Raw genomic sequence first — 18,387 nt, forward strand, 5'->3', positions numbered from 1 at the left:
TAGGAGGGTTGACAAAATTCATTTGCATAGAACAATTCCACTCAAATAAGGGATGCAAGATGAAAAATGCCAAGGACGATGAAAGAACAGTGATCCTGCAGCACACCGACAGCTTTCTATTTTGGGGTGCTGGCGAAGCTTTCCAGAGCTGAGAGGATATAATAGTAGAAAAGCTAATATTTATTGAGTGCTATCTATGTAAAAGAAACTGTAATATGCACTTTTCACAAATTAATCATCACAATAGTCCTAGGAGCTACACTCTATTGTCATCTCCATTTTACAGATGAGAAAATTGAGGCGCAGAGAGATTACGTAACTTGCCTAGGGTTTGCTGGCTTGTAAGTGAAGGAGCTGGGATTTATACCTAGCTGTGTCCCTCTGGAGCCCATCTCTGAAGCAGGATACTGTACTGACTCTCCTGTAATGGACTCTCACCTGCTAGAGTGCCTGTGGCCCCTCCTGATACTGTCCTGGCCCGCCCCATACGGAACTCTCGGGGAGGTGTGGTGACCCTGACCAGAGGCAGCTCTGTCTACCCAGGGAGATTCCAAAGCAGCAGAAGGCTCCGAAGGATGGAGCTCTCTCCAGATGTTTCATGGGGCCCTATGCAGCTGGGAGAGGCTCCATACCTGTCCTGATTGGTGTCACAGGAGTCCCCGACCAGATCGTTATCCACATCAGACTGCAAAGAGAACAGAGTGTGTTATTGGTCCCTGGGCCTGTGTGCACAGAACGTTCCAGGGAAGGCAGACCTGGCCCATCATCACTGGACCTCAGGATTATTTCTCCCGATGGGGACGATGCAAAACTGCAAAAGGACAACACCATATTGGTGTAGGCACAATGCTGAATTTTCAGAGAAGCCTTCCAAAATACCGAGCTCCACGGATGGGCTGCCCACACACCAGATGAGCTGATGGGAAAAGGGCGCCGGGGCAGCAGGGAGGCAGATGGAGACGCAGGACCCTGGCATGGGTCGGAAGGGAGCCAGCCACACGCACGGGGACCGGGAAGACTGGTGTTGCTTTGCTTCTGCATTTTGGAACCAGGCCAGAGTGACAGTGAGTCACAGGGGGCAACAATGACTTCACTCTCTCAGGGCTTTAAAAATACGTGACGCATCACCCCCAATTATCCAGACAGGAAGGAGGAGTGAGAATGGAAACAACACGTTGCTGACTGTACTTAATCTGAAATGTCCATACATAGTCAATGCAGGGGTTTGGGGACTAAAGGGACACAAGGCTTCCCATGGTTAACTTCCATGTTACATTTTCACTTTAGCAAAAAAACCACAACGTGTTCGGGCATCACTAAACCCATATTCCTAACCTCATAGGCACCCTATAGCCTGTGAGATTAGTCCAGAGGGGCTCGGATCTCCTGCAGTGTTCTTCCTATCACCTCCAGGCCTAAGTGTGTACCCCACCACCTCTGCTCTGGGAGGTGTATGGCAACACACAGAACTGAGCCGCTGGGCTCTGCCGTTTGTTCCAGGCACTGGTCTTACAGGTGTCTTCGCATAGGGCAGTTCAGCCTAGCTTTGAATTCCCCTGTATCCCACAAACCTGGTTAGGGTTGCTGACATCAGGACAACTGTCACAGGCATCCCCCACTCCATCACCATCCTTGTCCCACTGGTCACGATTGGGAACTCTTTGGCAGTTGTCCAGAATGTTTTTTATTCCTACAAGAAAGAAATGCTTCCCTAAGCTAGGTACACATCACCGACAGGTCTGGGGAACACACTTCTGGGTGTTGTAGAGATCAGGTCTATATACACAGGCATGTGGTGAGGGACTTCTGCCTGGGCCACCCTCAGAGAGCCACTACCTTTTCCAGCAGTTATCTGGAGGTAAGGTCAAAGGATGGATGCTGGGAGACTTTTAAAAATGAACAGTGATCTGAGGCATTTACCTAATGAGTTATAACTTGTCCAAGATATCAGTGGCTATCTCTGCAGCCAGATGAGGTCATGAAGACTAGGTGGGCTGCTCCTGGGGAGGGAGGACATCATGGGTATGTGAGCTAGGCCTGGAACCCAAGGACTCGGGCAGTGGCATGCTGGAGACAGCCCATCGTGCCCCTCTCTTCCCAGCTTCCCATTCAATCATGTCCTCTCATACTGGGAGCTTGAACTCAGTGATGGTGGGAGTAGTATTTACATTATGGAATTTGACAAATGCTACAACTTGGGGCTTTTTTTGTTTGTTTTGCTGAGTTGGTTTATCAGCACATCACTGGATCTGGGCCATCAGTTAGGCTTGTAGAAGGTGGGGTCGTGTTTTATTGAGGTGTGGATATTTTGGAGTGGGGTGTGTGTGTGTGTGTGCACGCACGCCTGTACACATGCATGTGTAATGTATTTCTAAAAGGATTTTCCTTCCAGGCCCTGTGATGTGATGGTTCTCAGAAACTATAGGCTCCAGCCTATACTTTGATCACAGTCATATGTATGTTATGGAAGTTATGGAGGAACAATTATCCTTCCCCAAATCCTGTGGGGCTCCCGAGCTCAGGATTATGCTCCAGGGGGTGCCATTAACACAGATCACAATCCGAGGCCCCCTCAGTGGACCCTGGAGCTGGGCAATGCAGCCACCCTGCCCCCACAGCTCTCCCCAGAACAGACAGGGATGTTCACGTGTCCTGGAAAATGCCTGATTCTCTGCAGGAGGAGCCCGACCCAGGGGCTGTAGCCTGTGACCTTGCTCAAGGCCTGCTCACCCAGTTCTCCACTTCCAGGACCCTCATGTGTGAAAAGGACAGTGGGGAGTAGGAAAGGTATAATCTGGAGACAGATGCCCTACAAAGACTGGAAGTATTTCCTACAAGGTTTCTGGTATTGATGCAGAGTTCCAGAAACACCCAGGGTTATAAAATAGGGGGGTGTGCCGCGGAGTCTCCTCCCATAGACACAGTGGATCTTGGGTCCCCAGACGCAGGCTGCATGGAACCACCCAGAGCAGGAAGGCCCTCCTAGTCAGCTCCTAGTCAGTAATTCTGTTCCTGCTCCTCAAGACAACAGGGCAGAAGGACAAATGAGTCCCAAATATGAGATAAAATGAGACAAACCCACCATCTCCATCCATGTCGTCATCGCAGGCGTCTCCTTTTCCATCCCCATCAGTGTCTCTCTGGTCATTATTTAGGATATCTCGGCAGTTATCACAGGCATCCCCAAAGAGATCTTGGTCACTGTTTCTTTGGTCCACATTGTGAGTCAGGACACAGTTATCCTAAGGATCAGAAGACCGAACACTTGCTCTGACTGATACTGCTTCCCTACTGTGTGCTTGGCCCTGCGGTGGATGCTGGCCGACCTCCACCCCCAGGGTCATGAGTTGCCAGAACTCAGGAGGCCCAAGTTTGTTAGTTTTATATTTTAAACATTTGATAATCTTAGAATAAAAAGTCACAGCGCTATGGGAACCTGGGCATAGAAACTAACATTTGGGATGATTATTATAAATAGTTGGCTTCATGGTATTTCTTCCATCATCCCTGCTTGTGGCAATTCACAGGCCCTCCCAGCAGAGCAGGTACCTGCTCATTCAGGATCCCGTCCCCGTCCGCATCCTCATCACAGGCGTCGCCAATGCCATCTCCGTCTGCATCTTCTTGGCCAGAATTCGGCACATACTTGCAGTTGTCCTAAGAGGGAAACACAGTTCAGAGAGACACCTATATCTGTCTCTTGTGTTTTTTTTAGCTTTATTGAGGTGTAATTGACAAAATTGTAAGATATTTACAGTGTACAATGTGATGATTTGATATACATACATATTATGAAAGGATTCCCCCCATCGAGTTAATGAACAGATCCATCACCTCATATATTTCCCCTCCTTTTTTGCTGAGAACATTTAAATTCTACTCTCTTAGCAAATTTCAATCCTACAATAGTGTTATCAACTTAGTCACCGCGTTACACCTTAGATCCTCTGACCTTATTCCTCTTATAACTGAAAGTTTGTAGCCTTTTACCAGCTTCTCCCCATTCCCCCCCGCCCCTACATCTGTCCAAGTCAAACCTCAAGATCCCTGTGGCTGTCTGGCTTTATTATCGATGGCTGTTTTGCTCCAGTTGAGATGCAGCCCCTCTAAAAATGCAAATTTCAATGGAACCCACAGAAACCTCTCCCCCATATAAGATGTGACTTTGGAAAGCCACTGTGTGTGTGTGTGTTTCTTCTTGCCTCCTTACCTTCTTGCAGTTCTTTGCAGAGCACGGCAGTTCCTCATCTGGGTAACTGTCGATGTCCACATCCTTTCCGCAGAAGTAGCCGTCACCAGCCCACCCGACTCCGCACTGTGAAGGGAAAGCCCATCAGAGGCCTGGGGAGCGGAGCCTGGAGGGAGGCTGGTGGCTGACAGGAGCCTCTGTTCCTGTGTGCACATCCCCAGAGGGAGGGCCCAGAGCCAGACAGACCTTCTCGGGAAGGATTTTAAAACTATTAAATTGTTTTTTGAATAGTCTAATGGTTCAAAATTCAATAGGTACAAAGGGGCTGCAGTGTAAACTTCCCACCCCTGTTCCCTCAGCTCAGGCGAGTAGGGCAGTCAGTTCCCCAGCACACACTGAGACAGCTGCGCCCAGACAAGCACATGTGCACCCTTCTTTCTCGCTCTGTCCTTTCACACACTGCTAGCACACATATAGACGCTGCTCTGCATCTTGATTTTTAAAAAAATTAACATTATATCTTGGAGCGCTTTCCATAGCACTCCATGTATATTTATGTCTTTTTTTTATGGCAACAGATGTCTCATACATAAGGTGGTATGCATGTGCATCAATTAATTCAACCAGTCCTCTCCTGGTGGGTGTCAGGTTTTTAACACCCTTTTAGATAGCAAACAATGCTGCAACAAGTAACTCTAATGCACAGGTACTGGTTTCTCAGTGTGAAACTCCTGGTTCCAAGGGTGTCCGTATTTGTAATTCTGAGTTGTTATCGAAAGTTCTCCGTATGGCTGTCCAATTTCTTTTCTCGGGGGAAATGTGGCACTTCCCTTATCATTCTTGAATCACAGTCATCTCGCTGAATCTAACAGTCTTCTAGATCAATTTCCACCAATGGAGGGACCTTCTAAGGTGCCCGACCTCCATTTACAGCCTTTTACCGGGAGCACGTTCCCACAGGCACGGTGCTGGTCTGTGTGTTCTCTGCTCCTCTGGAGAAGTCTCCCCAAGTCTCCCAGCCACCACCAGGTGCTGAGAGCAAGCCCCAATGTCAGCAGAACAGGCATTAAAACACCAGTTATTCTATACCACACTCTACAGCCATTGTCTCCAATTGTCACGATGTTGCTACACGGTCACCATTACCCCATTTTACACAAGCATCAGCTAGGCTCCGAGTGGTCAGGTCCCGTGCTAAGGGTCTCAGAGCTGGGACTTGAACTCAAGCCTGGGCCAGCCCAGTGTCCTCTGCCGTGCATATTTGGTTAACGGGCACTTCAAGTTCTTCCTCTGATGGTCCATATCCTAGCTGACCTCACTGAAGGATGTTTGACAAACCAAAGAGAGAGGAAATCATTCCAGAAGTGGTGTCCTGGGTCTGAGATCGTACCTGGGAACTCAGCCCAGGAGCAGAATGGGCTCCCAAGGGAGGAACAGGCAGAACAGTGGGAGAACACGGGAGAAGGGACCTAGAAAATGACAGGGAGCTAGAAGGGCAGGGAGAGGAAAAGGAGTCTGAGGCACAGAGTCAGGGCCAAAGGAAAAAAAACTTTACACAAGTAAATGCTACATTTCCTGGCCTCGCTAATCAAAATAAGGTGATTTAAGACCAGCGGCTTCCTAAGCGGCAGCCTGCCTGTTCTCAGTCATCTGCACGCTCCTTCTGCGACCAGAGATTTCAAAGGCAGGATTCCAAAAACAGCCCTCCCGTCACTACCCCCGTTTCTGCTCAGTTGCCTCAGCGGGACCTTCAGAAGGCCTCAGAGGCTCAGCTATGGGGTATGGTCCTTGACTCATTTTAATGAAGAAAAAATTTCCTCTAGGAACAAATACATTTTTAATGAGCCATTTTCTGGCAGATTAAATTATTTTAGTAGTCACACCAAGTGTATTAATCTTTTACCATCTGTCATTGAGCCTTATTACAAATTCAAAAACATATTAAGAGCCCCATCACCCACCATCCCAGGGAAGTCATTACTTTGTTCACAGAAAATGAGCATTTAAATATAGATATACTTCCCTCTCAATGGCGATAAACATGCCTGATCAACGGGAATTAGGGAAACTGTTTTCCCCTCTGACCCAGCTTGTTCCTTCATCAGGACCTTGTGTTGCCAGAGAGAGCTGATGTCATTATATTTATTTTTTTAACTTCGTTTAGACTCTTCTCATTTTTCCTATTTGAAAAGTGATATGCTCGTGGTAGAAAGTTTTGTGAGCTTAAAAAGTGTAAGTCTGAGCTACAGAGAACAGGGAAGGAGTCTCCCAGAATCCACCCCGTCACTCAGACGTGCTCACCACAAACCTGTGGCTCTCGGACTCTGAGGGCCGCCTGCAGGCCTGGCTCCCTGGGAAGGAAGGAGGCGAACAGCTGAAAACGGCTGATTTCTCAGTGCCTAGAATCCCCAAGGGCCCTGGGCTTGAGGTCTGGGAGTGGATGCTAGGAACAAGCCTTCTTCCTCCCCAAGGGCCCAGGACACAGCAGCCTGGAGGGGGCTCATGTGAGGCTGAGGCTGCCCTGCTGTTCCCAGCCTCCTCCCCAGATCAGCTCCAGGGTTGAGAAATGACAGGAAGAAGAGTGACCATCCACTGGGCTATTCCTGAACCTGGGCGGAGGTAGACACAGAGGACGGCTCTGTCTGTACCCTCCCAGTCACCTGCGGGAGATGGGTTTCTCTCTGAGGGTTTACAGCAGCGAACCACCTCTCCACTGCGACCCACCTCCTGGGGCCAGTTTGGAAACTGGATGTCTTAAGGGGGAGGACAGTTAGAAAGGAGAGCAATAAGCTAACGAGTTATACAAAGAAGTCACTAAGGCAGTGGATGGAAGGGAGGGAAGGAGGCTCCTTTGCCTTCTGCTGCTCACTTCTCGGGCCTTCCACAGAGGATGCCTGGGAGCTGCGGCTCCACCGCTGAGCTGCTCAAGGGGACAGTGTCAACCCAGGGCCAGCAGGGAGAGAAGCGGCGGCTGCTGGTTAGATGGGCTCCTGACTGCTACCCAGTTGACCCTCTGTTACATTTGGTGTTTATCTTGATCAAAATGTTTTCATGTTTGAGTACTTCTACCCTGTAGCAAGTAGAACCCGGGCAAAAACGGTAAAGCAAGTAACAACTCACCACGCACGTCACATCCCCCTGCCTCTCCTCGATGCACTGCGCGTTCGCACTGCACGGGTTCAGTTCTGGGTTTCGGCAGCTGTGCTCAGTTTTGCAGCCCCTTGTCTGATCGCCAGTGTACCCGGGTTTACAAGGCCCACAGCGGTAAGACCCCTGCGAGGAAGAAAGATAAGATGATAAGCCAGGAGCCAGCACTGTGAGCAAAGGTACTGTGTGTTTACTTTCGCGTGTACGCAGTGATGCCAGGATGGAGGGAGACCCGTGGCGTCTCTGTCCTTATGTGTATCTTATAAGATGGTGTGAATATTGGGGAAGGCACCACCAGACTGGAAGCTGCTGCAGGCCATGCAGGCATCAAGGAAGAGAACTGAAGCTGGGGGGCTAGACGGTGGACCATCATTCTGACTGCCCAGCCCCAGTGAGGGGGGAGGGGAAAGGGCTGACCGTTCCCGTCAAGTCCTGGGAGGCAAAGTTAGAGACTTTACTCCGGGATAAGGGAGATGGTTTGATTAAAACACAAGCTAGAACTTTTCTTTCACTGTCTTCCCCCCACTCCCACTTTTTTTTACAACTGATGACAAAGGAACAGGGTCCAGAGATCTGTTGGTGGCCTTGCGCTGACAATTCTTCATGAGGCAGGTAGGCTGCTATGGAAGAAACCTGCAGTGGGCTGTTGGCTCCATTGCAATGGCACTTCCAGAGTCAGGCGCCACTTTTTTTAAAAACAGCTTTATTGAGATAAAATTTACATATTATGAAAGAGACTCACATAAAGTATACGATTCAATGGTTTTAGTCACTAACAACCCTGAATTGCCAAGTTCAAAGCATGCTCGTCAATGCTTTCTTGACCCATCAGCCTCACTGGGCTGCTCCATTTGGTCAGTTCTCTCCTTTTCTTTGCTTCTGCTCTGTTTTTCTGTGCCTACTTCTTTATCTTTTGAGGCTCTCTGGAGTGCTCCTTTCTAGACAGTCCCACTGTCTACTTTTCTTCTCCCTGGGTGGCTTTAATTATTACCTTTATGTCAGTGTCTCCCTAACCCATTTGTGCAGATGACTGGTGTCCCGGTGAAAAGCTAAGAAGCTGTACATCCCTGTGTATTCCTCGGCAGCAAAGCGTGCAGTTGAGAACACAGACTCTGCACCACACTGGAAGTCTCGTGACACGCGTGGCCTCAGCCTAATCACCTAACCTCTCTGTGCTTCAGTTTCTTCAGCTGTCAAATGGGGGTGATAACAGTGCCTATTGACAGGGTTGTTATGAGGATTAAAATAAGTGATTGGTATTTCTAAAATGCTTTTACATATAAGGAAACTAGGAACCTGGAGATTAAATGACTTTCCCAGGGACAAAAAGTTAGAAGCAGTTATGCATGGAATTGGCAGTTCTTTCATTGACAATCTACTTGCAACACCAATCATCTTAGAAACAGTTGACAGGAACTTTCAGAGATAAAACCCATATCTGAAGTTTTAAATTTTATTTTATTATTTTTTTATTTTTAGAGGATGTTCACTAAAGCTGGGGATGGGGAAACAAGGAAGGGCCTAGGATAAAAGAAGGAGAGAACCAAGGTGGGGCTCAATAAGAAATCAGAGAAAAGGGAGCCTTATAATATTCTTATATCACTTATAAAATTACACTTACATATTAAAAACTGTTTTTCAGCACCAACTTTTACCCTCATTTGCCAATTGAGTAAATTATGCCCCTATGTTCCATGTGTTTTGGGGGTTATGATTCATAAACATACACTTGGTTTAATAACTGGTCTGCTTTGATCACATCGGCCACGAAAAATACTCACCAAAGTGTTAGTGCAGATAGAGTTGAGAACACACGCTCCATTTCGACACTCATCAATATCAGTGCAGACCTAGTGCAGAAGGATTTAAAGAGATGCTCGCTTAAGTAGAAAAGCAAATGCATTTTGCTGTGTTTTGACACTGTTGTGTGAAGACAAGAAATTTCAGGCAGAATGGAAACCGGGGTATCATTTTAGCCACCTCTCTGTGTTTGTATCAGTCTGTACTTAACCTAATTTCAGTGATAGTTGCCTACTTGGTATTTAAAGTGGTTCATAAAAGACAAGTTGTATGAGTAATCTGTTCCACAACCCTTTTAGTCACGAAGGTTCTTCTTTCTCCACCTTGGGGCTCAACGTACTTCTACCTGAGAATCCAATTTTTCTGCAATTCTGGAAAATTCTCAGCTTCCCTCTGCTCCTATTCCTTCTACTCTTTTTTTTGAAACTACAATTAAATAAATATTGGATTTTTTCATTAATCTCTTCTGTTGACTCTTAACCTCTCATTCATATTTTCCACATCTTTATTTCTCTGTGTTGCATCCTGGGTGATTTCCTGAGTTCCACCTTCCAATCTCTATAAACTCCCTTTTAGCTGTCTTGCTCATCTATTAAGTTTCTAATTTCAACGATTATTTTTTTCAGTGAATAATTTTACTTGGCTAGTTCTTACACATGCCCCTTCCCCCCCAGTCCCTCATTGCTCTATTCTTTAATTATGGTATCTATTCTTTCCTTTTTCTCTTTATCCTTTTGAACTTGTATTTATCACATTTCCTCAAGGTAGCATCTTCATGGAAATTGCCATTTTTGTTCATGAGCATATCCTTAGTGGCCCTGCCTCTGCCGGTGGTTGTTCCACTGGCCCTGAGTTTGGAGTCTTCACAAGGTGCTGTAGCTTTGAGGATATTACTGCTCCAGAGCTGGTTTTCATGTCAATTTTTGGCTTGTATATCTGCATTACATGTGTAACACAGATTTTTAGTTCATAACTGTATGTAATATAAGCTTGGAGTTTTGATTTGTTGTGGGCAATTTTCATTTGTGTTAACCTTGCCCCAAAATGGACATCAAGCTTCCTTGTTGATTTTTGGGGCTACTCAAGTTTTCTCATCTCCTTGTAATGGGGAACATAGCTCTTTGAGTCTCCTGGCTTTGTAGAGGGGTATTAGATCTTTCTAAGGGTGCAAGACAACATCTGCCATGCCCACATAGGTGCTAATAGCCCAGCTCCCCACTCCTGGGACCTATACCCAGCTCCCACTTCCCATGAGCTGCTGCAGTATCAGCTTCTACCCACAGCTCTGGTTTTGCGTTACCTTTCTGTCTCCAAAACCTGCATATTTATTTTTATTTCTTTTGATATTGGTGATGCATTAAAATTGTTGTTAAATTTTATCAAGATGGCTCCCTTCCACTTCAGTTCCATGTACCATATTGCTGGAAATCTACTGGGAAGTGCTCCTGGGTAGCTTACATAAAGCACCTTCTATTCATTTTGCCTATTTTCCTTGGGTTAGTCCTGGAGATTTTGTCTTTGGAGGAGAGAAGAAAAACTCTGGGTCATTACTCTAATGGCTTGTTGTCATTCCTATCTGTCTAGCTTGCCTTTTTTTTCTAGTCTAAAAATGATGCCCCCTAGAATCCCGTGATAGGCAGTTAGGAGATAATGAACCTGCCCTTCTTTAAAGCTAATAATTTCCCTAAGGTAGTAAAATATATTTATAGACCAACCATTTTTAAGGGCTGAAAACATCAAAAAGAATTTCACAGTCAGCCAGTTAAATAATGACCAGGATAGAGAGCATCTGGAAATAAATGGAGACTGTCAGGAAGTGCTCAAGTGCTTTACGGCAATTTATAGCTTATATAAGAAGAAGTGGGGGTTTCCTCGGGCGATTATTTCTACTCTTGAAATCCTCTCATCTCTAAAACACCTTCTGATCAGCAACAATGACTACAAAAATGACCTAATTTTTGAAGCTTTTGTTTGTTTCCCTGATTTTCAAGTTATTCTGCCAGACAAAACAATGTCTACCAACAAAATAAAGCCTGAGATCATGCCACATATTCAGTGCTACCCCGTGCACTGTTTTCCCAGTGATGCTCTATAATCCCAGTTTAAGAGCTTCCACCCTACTAAACATTACGAACATATACACTCAGAAATGCGATGGGAAACATCCTAACTTGCTCTTTGGCACCGTGATATTCCACATGGCATTGGCTGCTCAAGGAGATAAAGGGTTATAAGAAAGAGGTGGGAATCAACCAGAGTTTCTCTGTTGGTAATTAAGGTAAAAATAAACTTCAGCCCACCTGTTTATTTGACTTGGCAAAACTGATCCCGACACCCTGCACCATGGACCCTGTGAAGCCCACCGGGCAGGCATCACATCTGAAGCCAGGAGCTAAGTTCACGCATCGCACACCCGGGTAGCAGGGATGGTATTTGCACTGGAGAGAAAAAAAATTTCAAAGTCATTAGTCCCATGGAGAAAACACTCTCACACTTTCATTTATCTGCCTGCACATGCTTGTTTATTCATTTAACTATCCGTCTTTGGTGGTCAGAATGGTAAAAGGAAATAAAGGCTTCCAGTTGCACAGTTACCTTGGGAATCCCTGACCCACACAATGTGGAGTTGCTTTGCTGGATTACGGAGTAATGGCACAGCCAAGTGGAAAGGGTCCCTAATGTTAATCATCCACCTCCCAGTGTAAATTCCCTGATACTCTAACTTGGGATTTAGAAATCTATGAAAGGACAGTACTCTCGGACCACTTGCCAGCTGGCTGTTAGGTGAGTCCAAAGGTGTTACTGAACCAACTACTCAAAAGAAAAGACCTCGAAGAGACAAAGCTGGGGCGGTTGTTTCTTTAGTTAGATGTGATCCATCAGAGTCTGTGCCTATCTCTGCGCCCTAGCGAGCCCATGGCAATTCCAAGGCCCTTGGAGTCCAGGAGATTGTTTTTTTTTGTGTGTTTTTTTTTTAACCACTTCAACTAATGCAAAAAACACGATCACTTCTGGCCCTTGCAAAAGGAGAAAAATTCCAGCTCACAGATAAAAACCAGATGCAGTTTTGTGAAGCGTGTACAGATGCTTCTGCAATTGAGGGATTACTAGAGATCATCTTAATTGCTTACCACCTAGGGAGGTAATCAGTGGAGTGCTACCATGAACTTGCAGGAGTAGTGTGTGTGTGTGTGTGTGTGTGTGTCTGTGTCTGTGTCTGTGTCTAAGGTCCTTGCATGCACCTCACCCCCTCCATTTCTCCTCTGACCTTCCTCTGGCCGGGTGGGAGGGGAAAGGCACATTCTGATGGCAGCCTTGCTACCTACTATAAACACTACTTTGGGGACAGGACTAGTGACTGGCTAGTCATGGTCTTGAAACAGTCTATATCGGAGGCTTTCACAGCCATCCAACCAGCCTGTATTTGCTGTACATGTCTTTCTGGCTCCATCCTGCGCACTTTTGGTTACTCACAGGTTATGGGGCCTCCTTGTTTCGAGATTCCCCCCTGCTCCTCTATTTTAGGAAGCTTGAAGAAATCAGTTGCAACCTCTGGAGCATACCCTTACACAGATCTCCCCCCTCCCACATTTGCAAAAGTGTGGAAAAAGCAAAATTATAACACAGACTGCTTAAGAGAAACAATGAATGTTAGAGTATAAAGCCAAAATCTCAGTACTGTAGCAACATGGACGAGTAGAAGAGTTGGAAACACAGAGCGATATATTACAAACACAGCCACGGCCATGTGTCATGCCTCCTTCCTCCTGCTGCTCACGGTGTCTCGGTCTGTAAGGACTCATCAGGAAGTAGTTTCTAAGTAGCCTGGAGGACAACCCAAGTCACCCTTAGTCATCAGCCTGGCTTTTCCCATAAGCTGCATGGTGTGCAAGATGTTTAGGGAGCTCTATGCTGTCCAGCTGAGCTTTTACCTCATCAATATCAGAACAGATGACCCCGTTTCCTGTGTAGCCCTCGGGGCAGGGCCCACACTGAAAGCCATCTCTGGTGTTGGTACAGCGGACTCCGCGGAAACAGGGGTTAGAGTCACACTGGCGCACTGGGGGTGCTGGGGGGGCCGGGGGGGCCGGGGGCACCAGCGTGTTTGGGGTTGGAGACTGCAAGCTGAGAGGCCCTGGAAGAAAAACAATAGGCTTATTCATCACCAGAAGAACATAACTGACACAAAATAAAATTTGGTTTTTCAATGAAGTTCCCTTCCCTCCACCTCCATGCCAAACCTCCAGAAACTGCGGCCAGTGTTGCCTCACCCAGGGCCCTTCATCAGTCTGCATCTGCTCGTCCAACTCAGAACGAGCCAGTTACTAGAAAAGCACTCACCGCAAGCCTGGCATTCGGCTACGGTGTTTCGCAAAAATGATGTTTCCTTGACCTTTAGAAATGGGAAGAGGGGAAAAAAAAAAGATTGAAAGGGAGTACCTGATACATAATCCAGGAATGAAAGAATCCATGTGCAGCAAGCCATGGATTTAAAGTAGTTCTAAAGTAACCCTTAAGGGCTCCTATTCTGCTTGGAGCCATGATGTGTTTTTCACATGCCTGTCCCCCATTTCCAGAGCCTTTGTGTCAGTCCCAGGGCGGAGGGCTGCGCGGGCCTCCCTGCCTCCCTGCCTCCCGCCGTGCTGCGGGCCTGCCGCTCCAGGAGCTCACAGAGCTTCTCTGATAGCACTGGTGCTTTTCTACGGTGTGTCCCGATTGTTACCTGCTGTCTCAGAAGATCCTTCACCTCTCCCAGGAGCTGGTTTAGTTGTGTCATTTGCCCCAAGAACTGCCGATTAAAGTCGCCTATAGCAACAAAAGGTAAGGAGCATTCAGCCACTGACAGCTGTTTCTACAGTGACTCAAAAGCAAACGATTTCCCAGAGAACGATCATGAAAAAACCTAGGGTATAGGAATTTAACTTGGTGTAATTCATCTCAAAAATAATGATCACAGTGCCCCCGGCTAGTTCAAAATTCATGTGAGTTATAAAAATGAAAAAGGGCAAGGACAATATTCCCTGCCCTGGATTTTGACGCAAGAGCCTGATCTCCGCAGCTGCCTCCCGTGGGCCCGCTCTGCGGACAGCCCACCTTTTGGGGCTGGGGCCCAGCCCCTTCGGAGGCCCGGGGCTTTGTCTGTGTTGGTGACGGTAGGAAACTGCCCGAGAGCCCGCACCTGTGCTGGCGGCCACCGGCTCGCTCTGCTGCAGGAAGCAGTCTTGCAGGCCGGCCACCTGGAACAGCGAGCCTCTCGCCACCAGCTTCAGCTCTTCCAAGGAGTCCTGGAAAAAAATCACATTCATAGCACACAGCGCGGGTGCCGTTCCAAAGCCAGTGTCTGCATATTCGCACAACCTTCATACCGGAGTAGCCCTGTGCACTTGGGCCCTGGCGTCTTATGTAATTTTGTGGGTTTGCATTTTTCCTAAAGCCTGCCAGCCCTCTCCTTTTTCCTGAGGCGACCATGGCTCTTTAGCCAGCAGCTGAGGAAAATGCCGGCATTCACCTTGGCCTGAGAGTTCACGAAGGTGGCCCTGAGGAGAAGAAAGGTCTTTTCCTTCATGGTAAAGTTATGTTGTGGCAGGAGCCTCTTAAGAATTATCTGGAATTCATTTATGGAGTTTAGACTATAATAAATATTTTACTTATTCATTCTGATTTTAAAGAGTATTGTTTTTAGGATGTCCTGGCTCCAGGTTTTAGAAAAGTCTCTGATTTGAATAAACAGTATATTCTGTGATTATTAGGTAGCTGGCATCAGATTTTCACTTTACTGGTTGATGTCAATCATTCATTGTTAGTCACAAAGTCAATTTCCTCACCCCTTCATTTTGTAACTTTTACTCATATTCATTATTATTTCTATATATGGCAGAAAAAGGTTATGTTATCTGCCAACAAAAAGTCATCATTTTTATTTTAGAAATGAGTATGCTAAGGCTTTTCAGGGGAATTCTACTGTCTATTAGTTAAAATGCATTCAGCATGTGCTCTATAACAGATGGTGTGTTGGACGTTGGGCTATAGGTCTATGGAGGCAGGACCATGACTATTCTGCCCACCACAGTATCCCTAACGCCTAGAATGTGCCTATTTGTTGACTAATTGAATGAGTGAATGAGTAGATGACTGAAGACAGAGCACTGTCGTCCCTACTGATTGTCTAAGGAGCTAGGACCTCTGAGAAATTTCCAATAAGTATAGTTTCTGATGACCTTGTCATGGCTAACTCCTGGCTTTTAGAAGTTGACTCATTTGGTGGTGGACACTAGTTTCTGAAATGGTCAGTGACACAAGTTCTTTCACTCAAATTCTGGCTACTTAGGGGGTTCAGAGATAAAGTTTAGCATTCATTTTTTCTTCTTTTTTTAAAAAATATATCTTTATTGATTTCATAGAGAGGAAAGAAGAGGTATAGAGAGATAGAAACATCAATGATGAGAGAGGCATTGATCGGCTGCCTCCTGCATGCCCCCGACTGGGGATCGAGTCTGCAACCCGGGCAAGTGCCCTGACCGGGAATTGAACCCCGATCTCCTGGATACTAGGCCGACGCTCAACGCTGAGCCACGCCCAGCTGGGCATTTTTTCCTCTTATATAAATATACACTAAATACATATACATATATCTATATCAATCTCAGAAAAACAAAAATTAAAAAAAAACCTTGGATTTTAGTTTTCTTGGAATTTCTGCTTAAAAAGGCTTCCTGTTTTTCAAGCACAAAATTCTAGTATCAGATTCATAGTTTTAAAAAAATATTATCTAAATGTCTCAGTATTCCTAGCTGTAATGGAAATTATTGCTTACACCCTGCCTCTTTGTTCAAAGGGCTCAGCGCAGCTTGTAACTAAAGCACATGTAATAAAATAGAAATGGAAAATGAGAATCGAGAGCTAGAAGACAATATTATGGGCCACAACAGATGAACATAGTTACTGATTTTGGCACTGGCTTTCATATCAGATAAAATTCAGGAACTATGACCAGTTAGAGTTATAATTAATGGAAAGGACAAAGAATAGTAGTTCTTTATAGAAAACGAAGCATTTCCTAGCATAAAATTCTAAAAGAAATACATGTAGCAACTTCTATAGAAGGTACAGTGATATAATAAAAAAGGTACCATCAACATGGCATAAGACAGAAGACAGAGGAGATGGGATTTTTAAGAGCACATGAAACTAAGCTGGCAATGAGGTCCAGTTTATTAGCGATGTTCTGATAAGACCTTGTGAAAAATGTTCCTATAGCTTGGAACTTTCCAATCATTCTTTTATATTTTCATTAATAATAATAATAATTATAGAAAATTAAAAATAGATCATCCTATTATCCCAAAAGTCTTTAAATTTTTGCCATTTATTTCCAACTTTACAATTGTATCCCAAAAATTTCCATTTATCATCAAAAGCAATTCTCAATTATTTTTTAAACCTCACCAAAGTCATGCATTGATTTTAGTGAGAAAGGAAAGAATGGAGGGAGAGGAGGAGAGAGGGAGAGAGAGACGGAAGAAGGGTAGAGGGAGAAACAATGTGAGAGAGAAACATCTTCACAACATAGGTATGTGCCCTGACCGGGACTCAAACCTGCAAACTTTCAGTGCATCAAACGATGCACCAACCAACCGAGCCACACCAGCCAGGGCAGAAGTTCTCAATTTTGACTTCACATTAGAATCAGTATTTTGAAAAACACTGATGCCTAGCATCCCCCCTCACCACCATCCCTGCCCAGATTCTGATTCAGTTTATCCTGAGGATGGGCCCTCTATCCGTGGTTTTTGAAGTTTGGCCGGTGATTCTACTCTGCAGCCAGAATTAGACCTACTCATAACCTTAGCACATACCTCTGCATTCCCTGAGCCTGAACAGCTCATCTTTCTACTTTGGAGAATGGTTTGTGGGTTCCTACCTGTGCCCTCCTCTGGAAAGTCCTCAATTCAATGGACTCAGGATTCTGGATGAGGCCAGAAAAGGCTCTGGGGAGATTGGGAATGGAATCCACTTGGGTGCAGTCCACGTAGAGCTCTACGGAGCCAGCCCCTCGCTGCAAATTGCTCAGTCTCAGGAGGACCCTGTGCCGCTTGCCGTCAGCCAGCTGCAGGTTGTTGAAAACCACCAAATGGATCTTCCCATCATTCTTCAGGTAGCGCAGGATGGCTGGAACCAAGCACAGATCAATAAATAATGAGATAAGGGGGATGGGGTGGTTCTGTGATGAAGGGGCTCCAGGTCACGAGGCTGGGTCACTGAAACCATAAATATGCATCATCTTGTGTGCCAGGCATTATTCTCTGCACATGTTGTGCTCATGGAGAGACAGACAATAAACTAGCAGATATGAAAATAAACAATATAGTATCAGACAGTGATAAATACAATGAGCAAGCAGAGCCTGTGAAAAATCCACTAAATCCAATCAACTGCTGAGGGCATGAATTCATTAATTCATCAAACATTTACTGAGCACTACCATGGGTGCTGCTCTTAGTTGCTTTAAATACTTAATTTCACCCGACTGGTGTGGTTCGGTGGTTGAGAGTCAACCCATGCACCAAGAGGTCACTGTTTGATTCCTGGTCAGGGCATATGCCGGGGTTTTGGACTTGATCCCCAGTAGGGGGCATCTCTCTCTCACATCAATGTTTCTCTCTCTCTCCCTCTCCCTTCCTCTCTCTCTAAAACCAATTTTAAAAAAAATAAAAAAAATGAAACAGTTTCTACTTACTGCAACCCTGTGAAATTGGAATATCTACACAAAAGGAAAGTGAAGCTCAGATAAGTGAAGGAACATGCTCAAGGACACAATAAGTGACAGGACTAGAATCTGAAACTGAGGGTGGTTTATTTCATGACTAAAAGAATACTAGGCATGGACAGTCCTTTGTAAAGCATGTATTAAATTGAGTGTAATCTGTCATATTGTCCTTCAGCAACCCATCCTCAATTTAACAATGCTCAGTTAGAAAATCAAAGGTATCCATGGTTACAAACAAAACAAAACAACAACAAAAAACTAGGAAGGGGATCCACTAACTTATCTTCTGTGTGTGTTTTTTCCCCCTCGATGCACGTAGCTATCCATTTACATATCTTGTTAGGCTCACTAAATCAAAATTCATGCAAATTTAAAAGTTCTTGTTTTCTGCCTTGCTTTTACTTGATTATTGTCCTGAATATATCTAAATATATTCAATAAAATCTGTTCTTGGATGCTGAGCCTTTGGGAGTAAAGCCCGTTG

General features: G+C 45.5%; 1 protein-coding gene across 2 annotated transcripts in view; it reads right to left on the minus strand.

The window, feature by feature from the left end:
- THBS4 (thrombospondin 4) overlaps positions 1-18,387 on the minus strand; it is a 79,363-nt gene that overhangs the window by 6,714 nt on the left and 54,262 nt on the right. For both annotated transcript variants that reach the window (XM_081131395.1, XM_081131396.1), the window contains 13 exons: positions 17,058-17,305; positions 14,316-14,421; positions 13,860-13,942; positions 13,478-13,529; positions 13,069-13,271; positions 11,437-11,574; positions 9,118-9,186; positions 7,310-7,462; positions 4,211-4,315; positions 3,550-3,657; positions 3,083-3,242; positions 1,572-1,690; positions 633-685 (listed from right to left, as the gene is read on the minus strand). In XM_081131395.1, the coding sequence (XP_080987521.1) occupies positions 633-685; positions 1,572-1,690; positions 3,083-3,242; positions 3,550-3,657; positions 4,211-4,315; positions 7,310-7,462; positions 9,118-9,186; positions 11,437-11,574; positions 13,069-13,271; positions 13,478-13,529; positions 13,860-13,942; positions 14,316-14,421; positions 17,058-17,305 (1,597 nt within the window). The remainder of the gene's footprint in view (positions 1-632; positions 686-1,571; positions 1,691-3,082; positions 3,243-3,549; positions 3,658-4,210; positions 4,316-7,309; positions 7,463-9,117; positions 9,187-11,436; positions 11,575-13,068; positions 13,272-13,477; positions 13,530-13,859; positions 13,943-14,315; positions 14,422-17,057; positions 17,306-18,387) is intronic.

This window comes from Miniopterus schreibersii (genome assembly GCF_964146895.1).
Source record: "Miniopterus schreibersii genome assembly, chromosome: 3".
Lineage (NCBI taxonomy): Eukaryota > Metazoa > Chordata > Mammalia > Chiroptera > Miniopteridae > Miniopterus > Miniopterus schreibersii.